This window comes from Bubalus kerabau, chromosome X (genome assembly GCF_029407905.1).
Source record: "Bubalus kerabau isolate K-KA32 ecotype Philippines breed swamp buffalo chromosome X, PCC_UOA_SB_1v2, whole genome shotgun sequence".
Lineage (NCBI taxonomy): Eukaryota > Metazoa > Chordata > Mammalia > Artiodactyla > Bovidae > Bubalus > Bubalus kerabau.
This window is the reverse complement of record NC_073647.1, coordinates 4,888,286-4,909,442: the sequence shown is the minus strand read 5'-3', so window position 1 is coordinate 4,909,442 and position 21,157 is coordinate 4,888,286. Positions and strand designations below refer to the sequence as shown.

General features: G+C 40.2%; 1 protein-coding gene across 4 annotated transcripts in view; it reads right to left on the bottom strand.

Annotated features, from left to right (window-relative positions):
* IL13RA1 (interleukin 13 receptor subunit alpha 1) overlaps window positions 1-21,157 on the bottom strand; it is a 76,985-nt gene that overhangs the window by 24,287 nt on the left and 31,541 nt on the right. For 3 of the 4 annotated variants that reach the window (XM_055563681.1, XM_055563683.1, XM_055563682.1), the window contains exons 7-10: window positions 17,429-17,476; window positions 17,022-17,154; window positions 13,107-13,203; window positions 9,380-9,464 (exon numbers count right to left, since the gene is read on the bottom strand). In XM_055563681.1, coding sequence (XP_055419656.1) covers window positions 9,380-9,464; window positions 13,107-13,203; window positions 17,022-17,154; window positions 17,429-17,476 — 363 coding nt within the window. Of the gene's footprint in view, window positions 1-969; window positions 1,113-9,379; window positions 9,465-13,106; window positions 13,204-17,021; window positions 17,155-17,428; window positions 17,477-21,157 lie in introns of those variants that run through there. The other variant, XM_055563684.1, reaches the window with a different exon arrangement.

The following is a 21,157-nucleotide window of genomic DNA, read 5'->3' as shown; positions in this document are numbered from 1 at the left end:
AACTGGAAATAGAACTGCCATACGACCCAGCAATCCCACTGCTGGGCATACACACCGAGGAAACCAGAATTGAAAGAGACACGTGTTCCCCAATGTTCATCGCAGCACTGTTTATAATAGCCAGGACATGGAAGCAACCTAGATGTCCATCAGCAGATGAATGGATAAGAAAGCAGTGGTACATATACACAATGGAGTATTACTCAGCCATTAAAAAGAATACATTTGAATCATATTATACAGAGTGAAATAAGTCAGAAAGAAAAACACCAATACATTATACCAACACATATACATGGAATTTAGAAAGATGGTAACGATAACCCTGTATGCGAGACAGCAAAAGAGACACAGATGTAAAGAACAGTCTTTTGGACTCTGTGGGAGAGGGCGAGGGTGGGATATTTGGGAGAATGGCATTGAAACATGTATAATATCATATGTGAAACGAATCACCAGTCCAGGTTCGATGCATGATACAGGATGCTCAGGGCTGGTGCACTGGGATGACCCAGAGGGATGGTATGGGGATGGATGTGGGAGGGGGGTTCAGGATGAGGAACACGTGTTCACCCATGGTGGATTCATGTTGATGTATGGCAAAACCAGTACAGTATTGTAAAGTAATTAGCCTCCAATTAAAATAAATAAATTTATATTAAAAAAATAAAAAATAAAAGCGTGGACTGGAGGGGACTTCCTTGGTGGTCCATTGGCTAAGACTCCCCAGTCTCAATGCCAGGGGCCTGGGTTTGATCCCTGGTCATGGAACTAGATCCCACATGCCACAACTAAGCGTTCACATGCTGCAACTAATATCGAAGATCCCACATGCTGCAACTAAGACCCAGTACAGTCAAAAAAATAAAGAAATATATATATATATATATTTTTAATTTTATTTTATTTTTAAACTTTACATAACTGTATTAGTTTTGCCAAATAAAAACAGTGGACCAGAAGATAAGAATGCCTGAGTTCAGATCCCAGCTCTAACACTTGTTAGTTGAGATCCTAGCTCTGCTAGATAGCAGCTGTGTAACCTCAAATGAGTTACACATAATCCCTCTGGTGCTTCATTTTCTTCATCTGTATAGTGGAGATAAAACCTACTGCAGAAGGGGGACAAATTAATGAAGGAAAGACTTGGACAAGTATCTGACACATAGCAAAAGTTCAATAAATATGAACTGTTATTACTATTTTTGTTACTATTTTTCCATTTACTGGTAAAAGTCCAGTCAGTCCTCCAGAGGATATTCATAGGTTACGTGCAAATACTACACCATTTTATATGAGGGACTTGAACATCCATGAATTTTGGTATTTGAGGGGGTCCTAAAGCCAATCCCCACAGATACCAAGGGATGACAGTAAAAATGATTTTAATTAAAAAAAAAAGTAACCTGAATATTACATTTTCATTGGTTTCTGCTCATTAGACTCAATGCTTAAACTGTGCTGGACAGGAAAAAAGCAATGTGCACACTGCAGCAGAAATGGCTTCTAAAAATACATTAATTTTTTAATTGTCTTCTTTTATTCCTGAAACTTTGATTACTCTCATTTTTACCCATCATCAGCATCAGGGCCTTTGAGCACTATGTCTGCGAATATGTTCACATAAGGTTAAAGGGACAAAAGCAAAAGCTCTGACCTATTATCCAATTATATGTCAGTGTAATTTTGAAAGTACTTGTAGAAAAAACCTAAATCCACAAAATTACAGTCCACAACTCAATTCTTACCCGATTGATTTTTAAAATAAGATAATCAACAACAGAATAATGGCCAAAGCTGAACAACATCCTAGGTGAAAAAATAACAGGTGTTTGGGTGGTGAACACAACTAATTTTTAGTTGTTAGTCATCCTAGAAAAATACATGTATGTAACAATATTTTTTTTTAAAGAAAGAAACAAAAGTCATAGAATAATGGAACATCAAGTCTCAATTGAAGAGTACTTTCAAGATTTAGTTATTTCCTGCAGTGAACTACCCACAGGGGTGAAGTGGGCTTCATGCACCTTAGCATCACACAAAACACTGGACTTGTATGTGAAAGTCAACGGATTACGTGCCTCTGTCTTTTTCAGAGCAACATTCACAATAGAAAATTGTACAATATGAATCATAAATCCCCATGCCTTCAAATCACTGTAGCTTAAAAAGAACTAGCTGAATGTGGTATGGAGGGGACTAATTTGATATCGGTTGAGGTGGTTATCAATTCAAACCCTCACTTTAAAAATTGATAATTAAAGGGAAAGAATTAAATACATTTCCTGCCTTTCTAGCAGAAACTGAATTCCAGAACAATTAAAAGGAGCCTAGCTGATAATTGAGAGCAGTGCTTATAGGAAAGTGTCAGCTTAGAAATGTAGATTAAATGATAGATGGGAAAAATCATCATCATTTCACAACCACTAATGAGATTATTGAATCAAGCAAGGATACTAACTGGCCAATAAAAAGCATCAGCTGAAGAGTTGACAGGGTGCTAACATAACACCACACAGATTGTCTTCCAGTGGCAAGGGGAGGCAACGTGTAGATGGCAAGAGGGGACATGTTCTTATCATCTTAAATACAGTGGTCGATCTTAGCCTCACTATGGGTGGACAACTGGATATTATCTGTCTCCTGATACCTGGGACAGCTGGAAAGATTGAAATATGGACTGAGCATTAGATGATGTGCATGCATGCTAAGTCGCTTCAGTTGTGTCCGACTCTTTGTGACACTATGGACTGTAGCCCACTCTTCTGTCCATGGGATTCTCTAGGCAAGAATACTGGCTAAGTCGCTTCAGTCGTGTCCGACTCTGTGCAACCCCACAGATGGCAGCCCACCAGGCTCCCCCATCCCTGAGATTCTCCAGGCAAGAACACTGGAGTGGGTTGCCATTTCCTTTTCCAATGCAGAATAATGGACTGAGTAGCTATTTCCTTCTCCAAGGGATCTTCTCAACCCAGGGATCGAACCTGCGTCTCTTATGTCTCTGGCATTTGCAGGCGGATTCTTTACCACTAGTGCTACCTGGTAAGTCCGTATTAGATGATATTAAGGACATAATCATTTTTAAAGTGAGGCCATGCTATTTTGGCTATTTAAGAAGTGATCTTAGCTTTTAAAGATACAAAAAATTCAGCAGTATTTGGAAGTCAACTTCAAGTTAAAAAGGCTGTTTTCTAATCAGGAATTCAAAACTGGCACAGGACTGAAAATAAAATTGGTTTCCAAGAAGCAGGGGAAGAATAGATAATATTTTAGGGATGAAAAGAAATGCAGATGCAGAAGAAAAGCAATTCCCTCTGCAAAGCACCCACCCCCAAATATGGCCAGTGGCCCAATTAGTCACAGAGAAAGGGAAAACAGCAAAGCAACAGGAAAAAATGCTGTTGGCCAAAATGTTACTACAGTGATAAACAAAACATTGTCAAAACACTAGAAACCTTAAGGAAAACTATACAGAAGATTTAATTTATTGGTAGCCACACCTAAATGCATTTTAAGTACCACTACTGATGGTACAGCATGGAAGAAGAAAGTGTTTAGAAAGGGCATAGATTATTTCTTGGAATTAGAAGCTGGTCACTTTGGGCTACAGTGACTTTTAGTGCAGGTTCTGGAATTATCTGTCTATGTGATAGTCCTTGAGAAATTTCTCCACGGCCCCCAGTGTCTCCATCTTAAAAGTGAGGGCCTGGACCAGAACCTAGAGTTTTGAAAATTTATAATTAAAGGCAACTAAACATGTAAACATATACCTCATTAGATGACCTCTCGGGCAATGTTCATGCTGTAATTATTCATTCCATAATTCAATGGTTCTAGAAGTAAAATGACAGTCTTTCCGCTAGTATATGCAGTTCAGTTTGTGAGGATTATTGTCATGTAGAGAAAGTAGATTAGTCATCCAGTTAAAAAGCAAACATGGAGATTTGTTCTATTATCCTTTCCCCTGCCTGGCACTTTTATTATATTTTTAGTTTTAACACTGATTTTATTTAATGGTCTGCAGCCACCACAAACAAAAACATCTTATGCTTTTAGTGGTCCATCTTGTCAGTGTATCCGCCTCACTAAATTATAGAATTATCTGACTCATCGGGACAACATATTATCCTCTAGACAGCAAATTGAAAAAAAGCAATTTTCCCATCTCTGAGAAAGATAATTGATTTGATTTTGCTGTCAATGTTATCATCATTCACTCTATCACCCAGACTTGAAACCCTGAAATTATTTTTTACTCTCACCACCTTTCATCACCCACACAGAGTCACTGAGTCATAATGAGTTCCCTTTAATAATGTCTTTTGCATCAATTGCCTCTGCTACCACCTAAGTTCGAATCCCTATTATCTCACAGGCTTGGATGACCATGATATTCTCTTTTCCCTTAATGACTTGTATGGAGTTTCTTTTTATTATAAAAGTAATACATGCTCATTACAGGCAATTTGGAAATTTCAGAAACATAGAGGGAGAGACAAAATAATATCAATTATCCACAATCTTTCTGCCCAGAGATGATTATTTTGACCTATTTCCTTCCACTCATTGTTCTATGTATATATTGATGAATTTTTATAAAAATTAGGATTGTAATACTCTACACATTTATGATACGTTTTTTATACTTATGTCATAAGTATTTTGTTAGGACACTAAATGCTTTGAAAACCTAACTTGTTAAAAAACTTATTCTTGACTGTTGATGTTTCCTTGGCTTCTAATTTTTTGTGTTAGAAACAAAATCTGCATTGGCCATCCTTATGTCATTGTTGGATTATTTTCCTAAAATAAATTCCTAAAGAAATAATTATAAGATTGAAGATGATTCTGATTACATTTTATTGGGTTGCTCTCTGGAAAGAAGGGCATTTTACAGGCCCACCAGTGGTGTGTGAAGAGTACCAGTCCCCCACCCATTTGTTAACACTGGATATTATCACTTTTTAGAAATGTAATAAGCTGGAAATTCATATATCTTTGGTTGTATGTCTCGTATATATTAGTGAGTCCAAACATGTTTTCACAGACATTGGGCATTTGTGTCATGGCACTTTGACTGTCTTCATTCTGCTAAGAGTGGTAGCAAACTCAAATGCCTTTCAGGGGTCTAGCATGTTAGGCCAATGTGTGAAACCACAGTGGGAATTGGGAATGGTAGGGCCTGAGATGAATTGGTAGTCCATGCCCTGCTTAAGATCCCAAATTTAAAAATTTTAAATACACTACACTGGCCAAACAAAACATCTGTGGGACAAATTCAGGACTAGATTATCAGTTTGCAACTGTGATAGCACTTCCTGTCTCTAATTCATTCCCTTCAGGTTGTTGTCAGAATGATAGGTGTGGAGACAAGGGAACCCTCCTACACCATTGGTGGGAATGTAAATTGGTACTGCCACTATGGAGAACAGTATGGATATTCTTTAAGAAGTTAAAAACAGAGCTACCATATGATCCAGCAATCCCACTGCTGGGCATATATCTGGAGAAAACCATGGTCCAAAAGGATATATGCACCCCAGTGTTCACTGAAGCACTGTTTACAGTAGCTAAGACATGGAAGCAACCTAAATGTCCATTGACAGGGGAACGGATAAAAAAGATGTGGTATATTTATACAATGGAGTACTACCTGGCCATTAAAAAGAATGCCATTTGCAATTTAGACGGACCTAGAGATTGTCTGGGAGTAAGTCAGACAAAGACAAATATTGTATGATATTGCTTATATGCAGAATCTAAAAAAAAAATGATACAAATGAGCTTATTTATAGAACAGAAATAGACCACGAACTTAAAGAATAGATTTATGGTTACCGGGGGCAGGGAGGGTAGGGGAAAGGGATAGATTGGGGAGTTTGGGATTGATGTGTACACACTGCTATTGATATATTTAAAATGGATAACCAACAAGGATCTACCATATAGCACAGGGAATTCTGCTCAATATTACCTAACAACCTAAATGGGAAAATAATTTGAAAAAGAATAGATACATGTACATGTATAACTGAATCACTGTGCTGTACACCTGAAACTAACACAACACTGTAATCAACTCTACTCCAATTTTAACTGTTTAGGTTGGCCAAAAAGTTCATTAGGGTTTTCCATCCCATCTTACAGAAAAACTTGAACAAACTTTTTGGCCAGGCCAATCATTCAGTTCAGTCGCTCAGTCATGTCTGACTCTTTGCGACCCCATGGAGTACAGCATGCCAGGCTTCCCTGTCCATCACCAACTCCCGGAGCTTGCTCAAACTCATGTCCATCGAGTCAGTGATGCCATCCAACCATCTCATCCTCTGTCGTCCCCTTCTCCTGCCTTCAATCTTTCCCAGCATCAGCATCATTGGCCATGCCAATGAAAAGGATTCATGTTGATGTATGGCAAAAACAATACAATATTGCAAAGTAATTAGCCTCTAATTAAAATAAATAAATAAACTTAAAAACAAACAAACAAACAACCCCCCCCCCAAAGAATGATATTCCTACTACCTTCTCATAGAGACCAACCAAAATGTGACTCCAAATCTATTTCTGGGAACTCCTCTATCCCAACCCAGTATTTCTACCACACAGAACTCTAAGGAGACTGTGAGGCTCTTGAGGACAAACATCCTGTCTTACAAAAGGCCCTGCAGCATGGTGGAAAGAGAGAACTCTAGAATCAGACACTTCTTGGTCAAATCCCACCTTATTATTTCCTTGCTGTGTGACTACAGTAAAGTTATCTAACCTCACTGAGGCTCCAATTCCTCATCTACAAAATGCTACTAAGAGCACTGACACCACAGGGTGGGTGTGAAGATGGAGCACTGAATACACTGTGTACACATGGGAGACTGCTAGTCGCTGGTTACAGGTGTTATTAGAATACTTGCACAATTCTTAGCCTCCAGCATCTATCACAGCAGCTGGCAAAATGAAGACACAGGGGTAATCCTAAGGAAAATATCGGTAACAGTGATTTTCAAAGTGTGGTCTGTGAATGATCTTGCCAGGAGAGGCATCACTGTTGGGCTCCTGTTAAGTATGCAGATTCCTGGGAACCATCCCAGACCAGTGAGTTCGAACTTCTCGAGACAGGGCCCAGGATTCTATATTCTTACAAGCATTCCAGTCAACTGTGACTCAAAGGTGAAGAACCACTGGTTGCCACAGCCACCTCGGTCACAATATATGAGCCCTTCATTAGGCAGCTGACTTCTGGATCTCCCTGCCTAGTGGTACCCTATATAGCAGAGTTACCCACTGTCTATGACCCTGATTTGGTGAAAAAGATCCAGATGACTTCTCCTCTGACAGCATGCGAGCCTCTGTGCCTTCCTTCCCTGGCCACGTAGCATCACTGCCACTGTGAACCACCCGTTATTACAAGAACTGTTTGGGCATTAAAGAGAAATGGAAAGTATTATCAATAGTAATACTAAGCACTAACATTTGTTGTGGTTGTTTAGTTGTTAACTAATAAGTTAATACAAGAGTCATGTCTGACTCTTGCAACCCCATGAACTGTAGCCTACCAGGCTCCTCTGTCCATGGGATTATCCTGGAAAGAATTTTGGACAGGGTTGCCATGCCCTCCTCTAGGGGATCTTCCCGACCCAGGGATCGAAGCCAGGTCTCCTGCATTGCAGGCAGGTTCTTTAACCACTGAGCCACCTGTGAAGCCCCAAGCACTAATATTTACTAAGCACCTATAAAGCAACTTCCAGGCACACTAAGGAGTTTCTATGTATTAATTTAATCCACATAACAACATTATGCATGATAAATTGCTTCAGTCATGTCCGACTCTTTGCAACTCTGTGAACTGTAACCTGACAGGCTCCTCTGTCCATGGAATTCTCCATGCAAGAATACTGGAGTGGATAGCCATGCCCTCCTCCAGGGGATCTTTCCAACCCAGGGATCGAACCCACATCTCTTATGTCTCCTGTACTGGCAGGCAGGTTCTTTACTGCTAGTGCCACCTATTATTACCTTCACTTTACAAGTGTGAAAACTGAGACACAGGGAGGTTAAGGAAGTTACCTAAGGTCAAATAGATAGTACATGACACAGCAGAGATCCGAATCCAGACAATCTGACTCCAGAGCACAAGCTATTATCTACTATGTTCTACTATTTCCCTGAATTAAGTGTCTTATGCCTGAAATGATTACTTTAAGATACACACAATAATATTGATATTTATTTTATTTAGTGTCTTTATTATCTTATTTGGGTGAATGTGTTTATCAGAGAAACCACAAACTCTTTTGTTCCCACAAGGTCTTAGCTCTCCCAGCCATAAATTCCAGCAGGAATATCTGTAGCCACCTAACTCTAACAGTTCGGGGGGTAAGAGGTTGCTCTAGTTCCATGTCTTCTGAGGCCAGCTTTCCAGGCAATAGCATGAATAAAATCGATTTCAACTGTGTGCATGCATGTGTACTCAGTAGCTCAGTCATGTGTGACTCTTGGCAACCCAAGGACTATAGCTCACCAGGCTCCTCTGTCCATGGGATTCTCCAGGCAAGAATAATGGAGTGGGTTGCCATTTCCTCCTCCAGGGGATTGTCCTGACCTAGGGATCAAACTCGCATCTCCTGTGTCTCCTGCATTGCAGGCAGATTCTTTATCATGGAGCCATGAGGGAAGCCCTTTGACTGTTTATCTTATGTTTATATTTCCCCAAATTAAATTTGAAAGATTATCCAAGAGTCAGAAGACCTACCCATCAGTTTAGTTTCATAAAGGAGGCTCTTCCCCCTGCATGTCTGGATCAAATACATTCTCTTCCCCAGAGAGAGAATGAAGCCCAGCAATACAAACTGGGTGAAGTATTCTGGGGATTTCCTAAATATTATGTTAGGCCTGAGATACAACATTTTAAATCAGCTCTTTAATCTTTTTGACAAAATGTACTTTAAAATAACCAATCTTGAAATGAAATTCTGACCCATGCTACAACATGGATGAACCTTGAAAACATTATGCTAAGTGAAAGAAGTCAGACATAAAAAGCCAAATATTGTAGGATTCCATTTATATGAGGTACCTAGACTAAGCAACTTCATAGAGACAGAAAGCAGAATTAGAGGTTATCAGGTGTTGAGGGGAATGGAGCATTACTGTTTAATGGGTACAGTTTCTGTTTAGGATGATGATAACATTCTGGAAATAGTGAGGATGGTTGAGGATGGTCCAACAACATTGTAAATGTACTTAATGTCATTGACCTGTATATTTAAAACTGGTTAAAATGGTAAATTTTATGTTATGTATATTTTACCAAAAAAAAATTTTTTTTAATCCTATAGCCTCCCCTCAAAAAATCAATTTTATACCCCACAGAGTCAGTACTTACCAGGGTATCATCATTCTGGTCTCCAAACATTTCTTTAAAAATCTTGCCAGGATCAGGAATTGGAGGGAATATAATGATCTTGAGCCTTTAAGAAAACAGGGACATTTCTGATCAAATCTTCCAGTCCATAGAAATGTTCCTCTTAAATACAGCCATATTAAAAGAGGGCTTAGACAAAAGACATGGTACACAAGTCATCTTTAGTGATAATGCAGTTGTGAAGAAATTTCTAAAGCAGGCTGAGAAATCAATGTCTCAAGAGTATCAAGTGCGGGTTTTCCAGCTTTATTGAGGTATACTTGACAAACAAAAATTGTATAAATCTGAGGTGTACAAAGTGAGTTTTATGTAGGTGTACATTGTGAAAAGATCATCACAATCAAGGTAATTAACATATCCATCACCTCACATAGTTATAATTGTGTGTGTGGGCCTGTGTGTGTGTGTGTGTTATACCCTATCATTTAAATAATAATGGTGTTTTACTTATCACAGATCACATGGGAGCCTGCTGTTTATAATTTTTTTTTAAAAAATCTGAGAACAGGGGACATTCCTCTTTAATTTTTCTTTTCTTTTTCTAATTCGTCTTCTATTTTAAATTTTTTTTTCAATTTTTCTAATTGAAGTATAGTTGATTTACAATGTTGTGTTAATTAGTTCTGTACAGCAAAGTGACTTAGTTATACATATAAACGTATATTCTTTTCCACTATGGTTTACCACAGGATACTGAATATAGTTCCCTATGCTATACAGTAGGACCTTATTATTTATCCATTCTATACATAATTGTTTGCATCTGCTAATTCCAAATTCCCAATCCGTCCCTTCCCCCACACCCCTCCCCCTTGCAACCATCAGTCTATTCTCTATGTCTGTGATTCTATTTCTGTTTCACAAATAAGCTCATTTGTGTCACAGTTTAGAGTCCACATATAAGTGATATCATATGACATTTGTCTTTCTCTTTCTGACTTACTTAGTATGATAATCTCCTACTGCATCAATGTTGCTGCAAATGGCATTATTTCATTGTTTAATAGCTGAGTAATATTCCACTGTATAAATATACTACATGTTCTTTATCCATTTCTCTGTCAATGGACATTTAGGTTGTCTCCATGTCTTGGCTATTGTAAAGAGTGCTGTTATGAACATAGCAGTGCATGTATTTTTTTGAATTACCGTTTTGTCTGAATTCTGTTTTTGCATCTGATAGTATTACATTGGCCCAAAAGTTCATTCAGGTTTCTCTGTAAGATGGTGTGGAAAAACCCAAACGACCTTTTTGGCCAATCCAACAGTACCCTCTGATGCACCTACCTCATCTCCTAGGTCTCTAAATATTGATGTGTCCTAGGGTTCAGTGTTTTGTCCTCTTTATCTCTCTCACTTTATGAGCACTCTCTTCTGGTCTTAGGGCTTTAAATCTGTTTATATGCTGAGGACTCCCAAATTTCTAACTCTGGCCCAAACCTCTTCTTTAAACTCCTGTATACTCATGTATACAGGTAATGATTCAGCATCTCTACCTGGATATTTAATAGGCATTCCAAACTTATCATGTTCAAAACTGAAGTCCTCACCTTTTCCCTAAAGTCAGATCTCCTCCCAATCTTCCCCATCTCAGTAAAAGGCTGCAATATTCACTCAGGTGCTGAAGCCAAAAATCTAAGAGTTATCCCTTGAATCCTCAATTACTCCTACAACCTCCAAAAACAAGCAGCCATCAGCAAGTGCTATTATTAATTTCATCTTCAAAATACATTCTGCTGCTGCTGCTAAGTCATTTCAGTTGTGTCCGACTCTGTGCGACCCCATAGACAGCAGCCCACCAGGCTCCCCCGTCCCTGGGATTCTCCAGGCAAGAACACTGGAGTGGGTTGCCATTTCCTTCTCCAATGCATGGAAGTGAAAAGTGAAAGTGAAGTTGCTCAGTCGTGTCCAACTTAGCGACCCCATGGACTGCAGCCTACCAGGCTCCTCCATCCATGGAGTTTTCCAGGCAAGAGTACTGGAGTGGGGTGCCATTGCTTTCTCCGCAAAATAATCCTGCATCAGAATATTTCTTACTACCTTCATTGCAAACCTCCTGGCCTACACTATTCTCATCTTTCCACCCAAACACTACAATGTTTCTCAACTGGTCTATCTGCTTTTTACTCTTGTCCAAGTCAAGTCTTCACTCAACAATACAACGATCCTTTATGACAGTCAATCCAATCACATCCCTCTCCTGCTTAAAACTCTCTAATATTTTCCCATCATGCTTAGGATAACATCTAAATTCCATGCCACAGCCTACATGATCTGGTCTTGCCAGCCTCTCCTGCCTCATATCCTCTTGTTCTCCCCCTTGTATGCTCTCCTCTAACAAGACACACTAAGCTCATTCCATCCTCAGGACCTTTGCACTTGCTGTTCTTTTGGCCTAGAATGTTCTTTCTTTGAATATCTGACTGGCTAACTCCTTTAAGTCTGTCTTCAAATGTCACTTTCTCAGAGAGGCCTTCCCTGGCATTCCATGTAAGAGTAGCCTCATATCACTTCCTAGCCTTTCTCCCCAGCCCAACTCTATAACTTTACTACTCACTATGTGAACCCATAGGTAGGGATTTTGTCCTGTTCAGCACCACAGCTCTAGCAATTAGAATAGTGCCTGGCACATAATGCCGACAAAGGTCCATCTAGTCAAAGCTATGGTTTTTCCAGTAGTCAAGTATGGACATGAGAGTTGGACTATAAAGAAAGCTGAGCACCAAAGAATTGATGCTTTTGAACTGTGCTGCTGGAGAAGACTCTTGAGAGTCCCTTGGACTGCAAGGAGATCCAACCAGTCAATCCTAAAGGAAATCAGTCCTGAATATTCATTGGAAGGACCGATGCTGAAGCTGAAACTCTAATAATTTGGCCACCTGATGTGAAGAACTAACTCATTGGAAAAGACCCTGATGCTGGGAAAGATTGAAGGCAGGAGGAGAAGGGGACAACAGAGGATGAGATGGTTGGATGGTATCACCGACTCAGTGGACATGAGTTTGAGCAAGCTCTGGGAGTTGGTGATGGACAGGGGAGCCTGGCATGCTGCAGTCCATAGTGTCGCAAAGAGTCAGACATGACTGAGCAACTGAAATGAACTGAGCTGGCACATAAATAGGCACTCAACACATGCATGTTTAAAGAATACTGAAATAATGATAAAATATTGATTCTAGAACCAGCTTAGTAAACTTATTCCAACTTTAGGTATTTTCCTGAAAGAGCAAACAATAGCACCAGACTAGTCCCTATGATGAAATCAAGAAAGTAAAAAATTCTCCAAGAATGAGTATCATGTCTTAGAACTTGAAGTACTTTATCCTATAGCATTAAGTAGCAACTCATTTTGCCTTCACATTAGACAAGTCATTTAATTGGTAATGATCTCCACTTCTAAAACTTATGAGCTAGCAACTAACGGTTGACAAATTAGGTGTTTTAGGGAGTTGAGTGAATGTAAGTCTTATCAACATTCTAAAACTGTACAAACAGAGCACTGCCTGAGCAGCACCTTGGAAGACTAACACTTTCCTCACTAGAAAATGGGCACAGTAATACTTGCCACACCATCCTACCAAAAGCCAGGTATAGCCAAAATGCTGCCAACACACTGGGCAGACATCAAACACACCCACAAAGAATAGTAGCCAGGCTAGCAGAAAGCCTGCCTGAGCAGCTGCCTTACCTTTTCAAATACAGCAGAAGGACAATGACTGCGGCTGCAACAATGACTGGAATGATGAGTAATGTGGTTATGTAAAATGTCTGATTGGCCTTCTGACCTGGAAATGGAAAGCAAACAGAAAGACATGAGAAATAAAACCCTTTGAGAAATAAACTAAGCAATCTTGTTATATTAGACTAACGAGATTAAGCTATTTCTGCCCTCTACACCAACATATTCCCCTAAATTCTTCAATTCTCTTGTCTTTTGTTATGTTACTAGTGGGGAGGGGGGAGTCCTACTCTAAAATTCCATGGATGAATAAGCACCTTACGGATTATCTGAAACCAGGATATCTTAATTGGTTTTAGACACTAGTAACAAAGAAGTTATATTTTTAAAATATGTCATCTCATTAACACCAATTATCTTGTTTTATTGGTTACTTAGCATTATTGTTGTCATTGTTTTAGTTGCTAAGTAGTGTCCAACTCTTCTGCGACCCCATGGACTGCAGCCCACCAGGCGCCTCTGTCCCAAGGAATTCTCCAGGCAAGAATACTGGACTGGGTTGCCATTTCTTCCTCCAGAGGATCTTCCCAATCCAGGGATCAAACTCACATCTCCTGCACTGGCAGGTGGATTCTTTACTGCTGAGCCACCAGGGAAGTTCCAGAGATAGATAATATTATTTCCCATTTATACAGATGAGAAGTATAAGGCTGAGAAAGGTTTAATGGCTTGTCCAGTAATGGAGTCAAGCCTAAAACCCAGCACTGTCCAATTCCAAATCCTTTCATTAACTGCCTTGCTACAATTAACACTTAGAATGGCATATGTCTATTTATATCCTCATCTTTTCCATGAGGGCATGAACATCTGGAAACCATCATCAGGGCCTAGCATTGTGTTAGGCAGCCTCTAAGACGACTCTAAATGATCCTTGCCTCCTGATATTCACACCCTTGTGTAATTCTCTCCCCTTTAGGGTGGGCTAGACTAAATGTGTCAGAGAAGGCAGTGGCAACCCACTCCAGTACTCTTGCCTGGAAAATCCCATGGATGGAGGAGCCTGGTAGGCTGCAGTCCATGGGGTCACTAAGAGTTGAACACAACTGAGTGACTTCACTTTCACTTTTCACTTTCATGCATTGGAGAAGGAAATGGCAACCCACTCCAGTGTTCTTGCCTGGAGAATCCCAGGGATGGGGGAGCTTGGTGGGCTGCCATCTATGGGGTTGCACAGAGTCAGACATGACTGAAATGACTTAGCAGCAGCAGCAGACTAAATGTGTGAACCACAACAGTGATGGAATGTCCCTTCTGAGACGAGGTTATAAAGGGCTGCGGTTCTCATATTGGGTGTTCTCTCATACGCTCTTTCTTTCTTGGACCACTCACTTGGGGAAGCCAGCTGCCATGTCATAAGGTAGCCCTGTGGGGAGGTTCAAGTGGTAAGGGACTGAGAGAGACCTCCGTATTAGTTTCCTAGAGCTGCTGTAAAGAATCGCCATACACTGGTTGACCCAAAACAATAGAAATATATTCTCTCATAGCTCTGGTGGCCAGAAGGCCAAAATCTTAGCTTCTGGTGGCTCTCAAGAATCCTTGGCATTCCTTGGCTTGTAGCTGCATCACTCCAATCTCTGCCTTCATCTTCACATGGCCTTCTCTGTTTCTGTGTATTCTCTCTTCTTCTGATAAGGATACTAGTCACTGGATTTAGGACCTGCTCTCAGCCCTTAAGGGCTTCCCTGGTGGCTCAGATAGTGAAGAATCTGCCTGCAAGGCAGGAGACCTGGGTTTGATCCCTGGGTCGGGAAGAGCCTCTGAAGAAGGGAATGGCAATTCACTCCAGTATTCTTGCCTGGAGAATTCCATGGACTGAGAAGCCTGGCAGGCTACAGTCCATGGGGTCACAAAGAGTCAGACACAACTGAACGACTAACACTTTCACTTTTCACTCTTCACTTAGCCCTTATGGCCTCCTCTTAACTTGATTACATCTGTAAAAATTCTATTTCCAAATAAGGTCATATTCATATGTACGAGGAATTGCAACTTGAACATATCATTTGGAGGCACAAAATGAAACCTTCTAAAGCCTCCATCCAGCAGCCAGTGTGAAAATGAGGATTTGCAATGACCATATAAGTGATCTTGAAAGTGGATTCTCCAGCACCAGCCAAGCCTTCAGATGGAACCACAGTCCCAGTCAACAGCTTGACTGGAACCTTATGAGAGAGAACTTGAGCCAGAGGTACCTAGCTAAGTTGTGCCCAGATTCCTGAGCCATGGAAATTGTGAGATAGTGAATATCTATTTTTTAAGACACTAATTTCTTATGCAATAATATAATGTAGCCTGGCATATAGCTTGTTCAATCTCTCAATTAATAGGGCTTGATTACTTCAATAGCCTGTTTCTCTTATTGTTAGGTAGCTGTTGCTGCTGCTGCTGCTGCTGCTAAGTCGCTTCAGTCGTATCCGACTCTGTGCGACCCCATAGACGGCAGCCCACCAGGCTCCCCCGTCCCTGGGATTCTCCAGGCAAGAACACTGGAGTGGGTTGCCATTTCCTTCTCCAACTCATGAAAAGTGAAAGTGAAGTCGCTCAGTCGTGTCCAACTCTTCGCGACCCCACGGACTGCAGCCTACCAGGCTCCTCTGTTTTTCCAGGCAAGAGTACTGGAGTGGGGTGCCATTGCCTTCTCCAAGGTAGCTGTTAGGAAGTTCTTAAGTTGGTCCTGTTTTGCCCCATAGAGCCACACACACACACAAAAGACAGCCTATTCTCTCTTCTACTTGACACTACCTCAAATATTAGAATTCAGCAAACATGACTCCCTAGGCTTACTTCATTAACTGTGCCTCCCCAAATTTTAACATTCTTCAACATCCTGATTATGCTTTCAGGGAAAAATTCCAGTCTCCTAATGTACCTCTTACAATGTGGTGCCCAGGATGGAGTACTGCACACTTCTGATGTGGCCAGGACATTGTGCCACACGCTGCAGCATTCCCTTATTCTGGATGCTGTACTATCACTGCTGCCTATGATTATATATGCCTTTGGGAGACATTTAAAGGGTCTGATATTGAGTCACTTTGAGCTTACCATCTAATAAAACCCTAGCCCCTACCCTACAATACATGTATCCATAAGGCACATGTCTTTCCAATCCTATACTTGATTCTAGCAATTAATAAGTGAAACTTTTTTTTTTCAAACCTGAAAGTGTGAAAGTCACTTAGTCATGTCCAATTCTTTGCGACCCCAAGGACTATACAGTCCATGGAATTCTGTAGGCCAGAATACTGGAGTGGGTAGCCTTTCCCTTTTCCAGGGGATCTTCCCAACCCAGGGATTGAACCCAGGTCTCCCACATTGCAGGCAGATTCTTTACCAGCTGAGCCACAAGGAAGGCCCAAGAATACTGGAGTGGGTAACCTATCCCTTTTCCAGTGGATCTTCCCGACCCAGGAATCGAATCAGGGTATCCTGCATTGTAGGTGGATTCTATACCAACTGAGCTATCAGGGAATCCCAGATACAGGTTTATTTCGATAAAAATGTCATCAAGGTCATTGTCATACTCTTGATTCTGTTACCAGCACATAAGGATAGTCCTCTAGTACTGCACAATCTGCAGATTTAATCATGCCTGCCTTCTAGTTTTTTTCAGGTTGTTTGCAAAGATGGAAACAGGACAGAAGAGAGAATAACATCATTTGGATGGCAAATTTTCAAAGAGCTGCATAATGTACATTAACTCTGAGCGATTTGATAATAATTAAACAGAAAGTATATGTCAATTGTGAGTGTTCTCTGGCTGATGTCAAGAATGAAGAACAGTCCTTTCCCATAATGTTTTCTGCCTCAATTTAGTTTCCATGCATCAATGGTTTAAATTTTAATGAAATCCCATTCTCTTACCTATACTCATCGCTTGACTCCAATTACTCCAGAGTTTGTCATCTTCATAGCATAACTTATTTGTTTTGACTCTTATTCTGACTGTGTTCAAAGTATCAGGAAGAACACCGGGAACCATGAAACAAATTGTACCCTTAGATACAAGATAAAAACACAAGGAATATTACCAGTTTATTCTCTTTCTCTGCTTCTGAATCCTAAATATAATTATCTGCCAAGTTCTGTATATGACAAAGACTAAGTATTGCAATGTAAATTATCTGACTTTAACTCCCGAAAAAGAAAATTGGCAATAATCCATAGAACAAAGTAGTTTGTTTTCCTTAAAGCAGTTCAAATTTAGGATATGCCTCATCATCAATTACCATTGAGTTTAAGTCCAAATAGCTCAAGTTGAATTTACTGACCTCTAGGTTTCCTTCAAATTCTGTATTCTGACATTTGGCCTCTTCAACCTCAAAAATATAAAAAATACATAAATTCAAAAGAAATTAAAGACTACATTTTATATCATTTAAGCATTTTAACAAGTTTTCTTTTATACCATTAACAGAAGACCAGGTATAGTGGGAAAAAGGGAGGTTTTTTAAAAAATAAATGGTGTTAGGATTGTCATACTGAGTGAAGTCAGTCAGACGGAGGAAGGAAATATAGGATAACCCTTTTGTGTGGAATCTAAAAAGAAATGAGGGGCTATATGTACACTTATAGCGGATTCACATTTTTGTATGGCAGAAACCAACACAACATTGTAAAGAAATAATCCTTCCTTTAAAAATAAAAATTAAAAAAAATAAATGATACAAATGAATTTATTTATGAAACAGAAACAAACTCACAGACTTAGAGGATGAACTTATGGTTAGCAGGGGGAAGGGTTGGGGGAAGGGATAGTTAGGACGTTTGGGATGTACAAGTATACAGTGTTATATTTAAAAAGGATAACCAACAAGGACCTACTGCACAGCACAGGGAACTGTGCTCAATGTTATGTGGCAGCCTGGATGGGAGGGGAGTCTGGGGGAGAATGGATACATGTATATGTATGGCTGAGTCACTCTGCTGTGCACCTAAAACTATCACAACATTGTTAATCGGCTATATCCCAATACAGGGCTTTTCAGGTGGCACTAATGGGATTAGAAGTCCGGATAATAAGTGCTCTTTGGGAAAGTAGTGACCAAAAGAGGTCACGATTGAGCTTATGGGGAGCTGGTTTTGTAAGTGACAAATCATTTGTGAAGAATCACTGAGCTGTCCATAATGACTTCTGCAATTTTTCTATAGTATACTACATAGCAATACATAGTTTAAAAATATGCTCCCTTGTTGAGAATATGTGCTCAGACACTCAGTCGTGTCCGACTCTTTGTGACCCCACGGGCTGTAGCCAACCAGGCTCGTCTGTCCATGGGATTCTCCAGAAAAGAATACTGGAGTGTGTTGTCATTTCTTTCTCCAGGGGATCTTCCTGACCCAGGGATTGAAACTGCGTCTCCTGCACTGGGAGGCAGATTCTTTACCACTAGCACTACTACCTGGGAAGCCCAATAATACATCAAAAAATGACTGAGTTAGGACTTGCCTGGTGGTTCAGTGGTAAAGAATCCACCTGTCATGCAGGAGACACAGGTTCGATCCCTGGTGCAAAAAGATCCCACATGCTGGGGTGCAACTAAGCCCGTGAGCCACAACTATTGGGCCTGTGCTCTAGAGCCTGGGGACTGCAACTACTGAGCCTATGTGCCACAGCTATTGAAACTCGTGTGCCCTAAAGCCCATGCTCTGCAACCAGAAAAGCCATAGTAATGAGAAGCCTGCACACCACAATAAAGAGTAGCCTCTGTTTGCTGCAACTAGAGGAAAGCCCATGCAGCAACAAAGACCCAGCACAGCCAAAAATAAAAAAGTTAAACAAAATTATTGTTTTTAAATGACTGAGTTAGATAAAACAAAGGAAAATGCAAATTTCTCCTCTACACAATTTAAGTCACTTGCTGTATGATGTAAAGAGAATAACCAGTTTCTAAAATGCAGATATTTCAAAATCAACACATGAAAGTCTCTTGCTTCATTTCAATAGTCTACTTTTGGCAACAGGTCCATGAAAAGACATTCAACATCACTAATATACACTATTATACACTAATATCACTAATATACACTAATCATTAGCAAAATATACATCAAAACCACAATCATCTTACACTGTCGATAACAGAAGGGCTGTCATCAAAAAGATAACAGATAACAAGTGCTGGAGAGAGTGTAGAGAAAAGGAAACCCTCATGCACTGTTGGTGGGAATATAAACCGTCGCAGTCACTTTGAAACAGTATGGAGGTTTCTCAAAAAATTAAAAATAGAACTATCATATGATTCAGCAACCCCAAGGAAATCCTGCCATTTGTGACAACATGGAAGAAACTTCAGGGCACTATGTTAAGTGAAAATAAGTTAGACAGAGAAAGACAAATACTATATGATCTCACTTGTATATGGAATTTAAATAAGTCAAATTTACTGAGGCGCAGTGCAGCATGGTAATTGCCAGAGGCTGGGGAGTGGGGAAAATGGAAAGATGTTGGTCAGGGGTACAAATTTTCAGTTATGAATTCTGAGGATTTAATGGGGCTTCTCTGATAGTTCAGTTGGTAAGGAATCTGCCTGCAATGCAGCAGATCCTGGTTCGATTCCTGGGTCAGGAAGATCTGCTGGGGAAGGAATAGGCTACCCACTCCAGTATACTTGGGCTTCCATTGTGGCTCAGCTGGTGAAGAACCCACCTGCAATGCAGGAGACCTGGGTTCAATCCCTGGGTTGGGAAGATCCCCTGGGAAAGGGAAAGGCTACCCTCTCCAGTATTCTGACCTGGAGAATTCCATGGACTGTATAGTCCACGGGGTTGCAAAGAGTTGGACACGAGTGAGCAACTTTCACATGATGATTACAGTTAATAATAATGTACTGTATACCTGAAATTTGCTGAGAGATCTTGTTTTCTCACCACAGAAAAAAGCTAAGTCTGTGAGGTTATGAATGTGTTAATTTGATTGTGATAATCATCTCACAATGTATATGATTATTATAACCTTGTATACCTTAAAATAATATTGTACAACCTAAATACATATAATTTTTACTTGCCAATCATACCTCAGTACAGATGGAAAAAACAGTCAACTTCTATCAGAGATGTTTAAACATGGGACAAAGACCAGAACACATGCTATGATTTGGGGCATTCAATGTCATTCACTGAATGGTTCCTACCAGAATTTGTGAAGAGTGAAAGGCCAACTGAATGATGATGAGCCATCCTGTCAATACTTCATATAAGGTCAGAGAAAAAGCTACTCGGGGGTTACTGTACCCCAGTGCTGGCCATATGGAGTCAGAGGCCTGTTGTGTAAATTGATGGTTCTGGGCTCTTGTTCAAATGTAAATCTCCTTGTGTAGTTTATCAGCTGCTCAGATACTTCCGTGAGAAAAGGGAAACAAGGACACAGATCACCAAGTGGATAGCTGGCGGGAATGGGCATGCCCAAAGATAAGTCACTCCATGCTTTATGATTCTGTCATAAGCGACCCCTGACCCAGAGCCATGGATGGCACCAGCTCATGCTCCAGCTTACTTCCCCCTCTTAACTAGAACACCAGGCCAAATAGCTCCTCAAAAAGTCTTGCAAGAAGAACCAAGAAAGGGTCTAACCAGTTGAGCTCAAAAGCAGTGTGCACACAAAAAGCTGATGACAATCTAGGGGATGGAGCAGCTGGTAAACATCTGCTAAGATACAGAACATTAAACTCAAGTGTATAAACAGAGTTAATTCCAAATTGACTACAGTTCTGGTTTTGATGGATAAATTCCACAGTATATGTGCTCTCTTCAGTTCAGAAGTTTTTTTTTTTTTAAAGGTAACAATCCAATAAGAATTTATTAAGTGACAACTGTACACATGGTCTTATACCCAGTGTTCTTGGTTAAAATGTAATACCTGGAGACCAACCTCTGAAGTCATACCTACTAGCTGTGTGGCCTGTAGCAAGTTACTCAACTTGCTCTTTGAGCCTTGTTTCTCACTAAAACGTAGGTTAAAAAGGAACCAATTTCATGGATTGCTATGAGCAACTCTA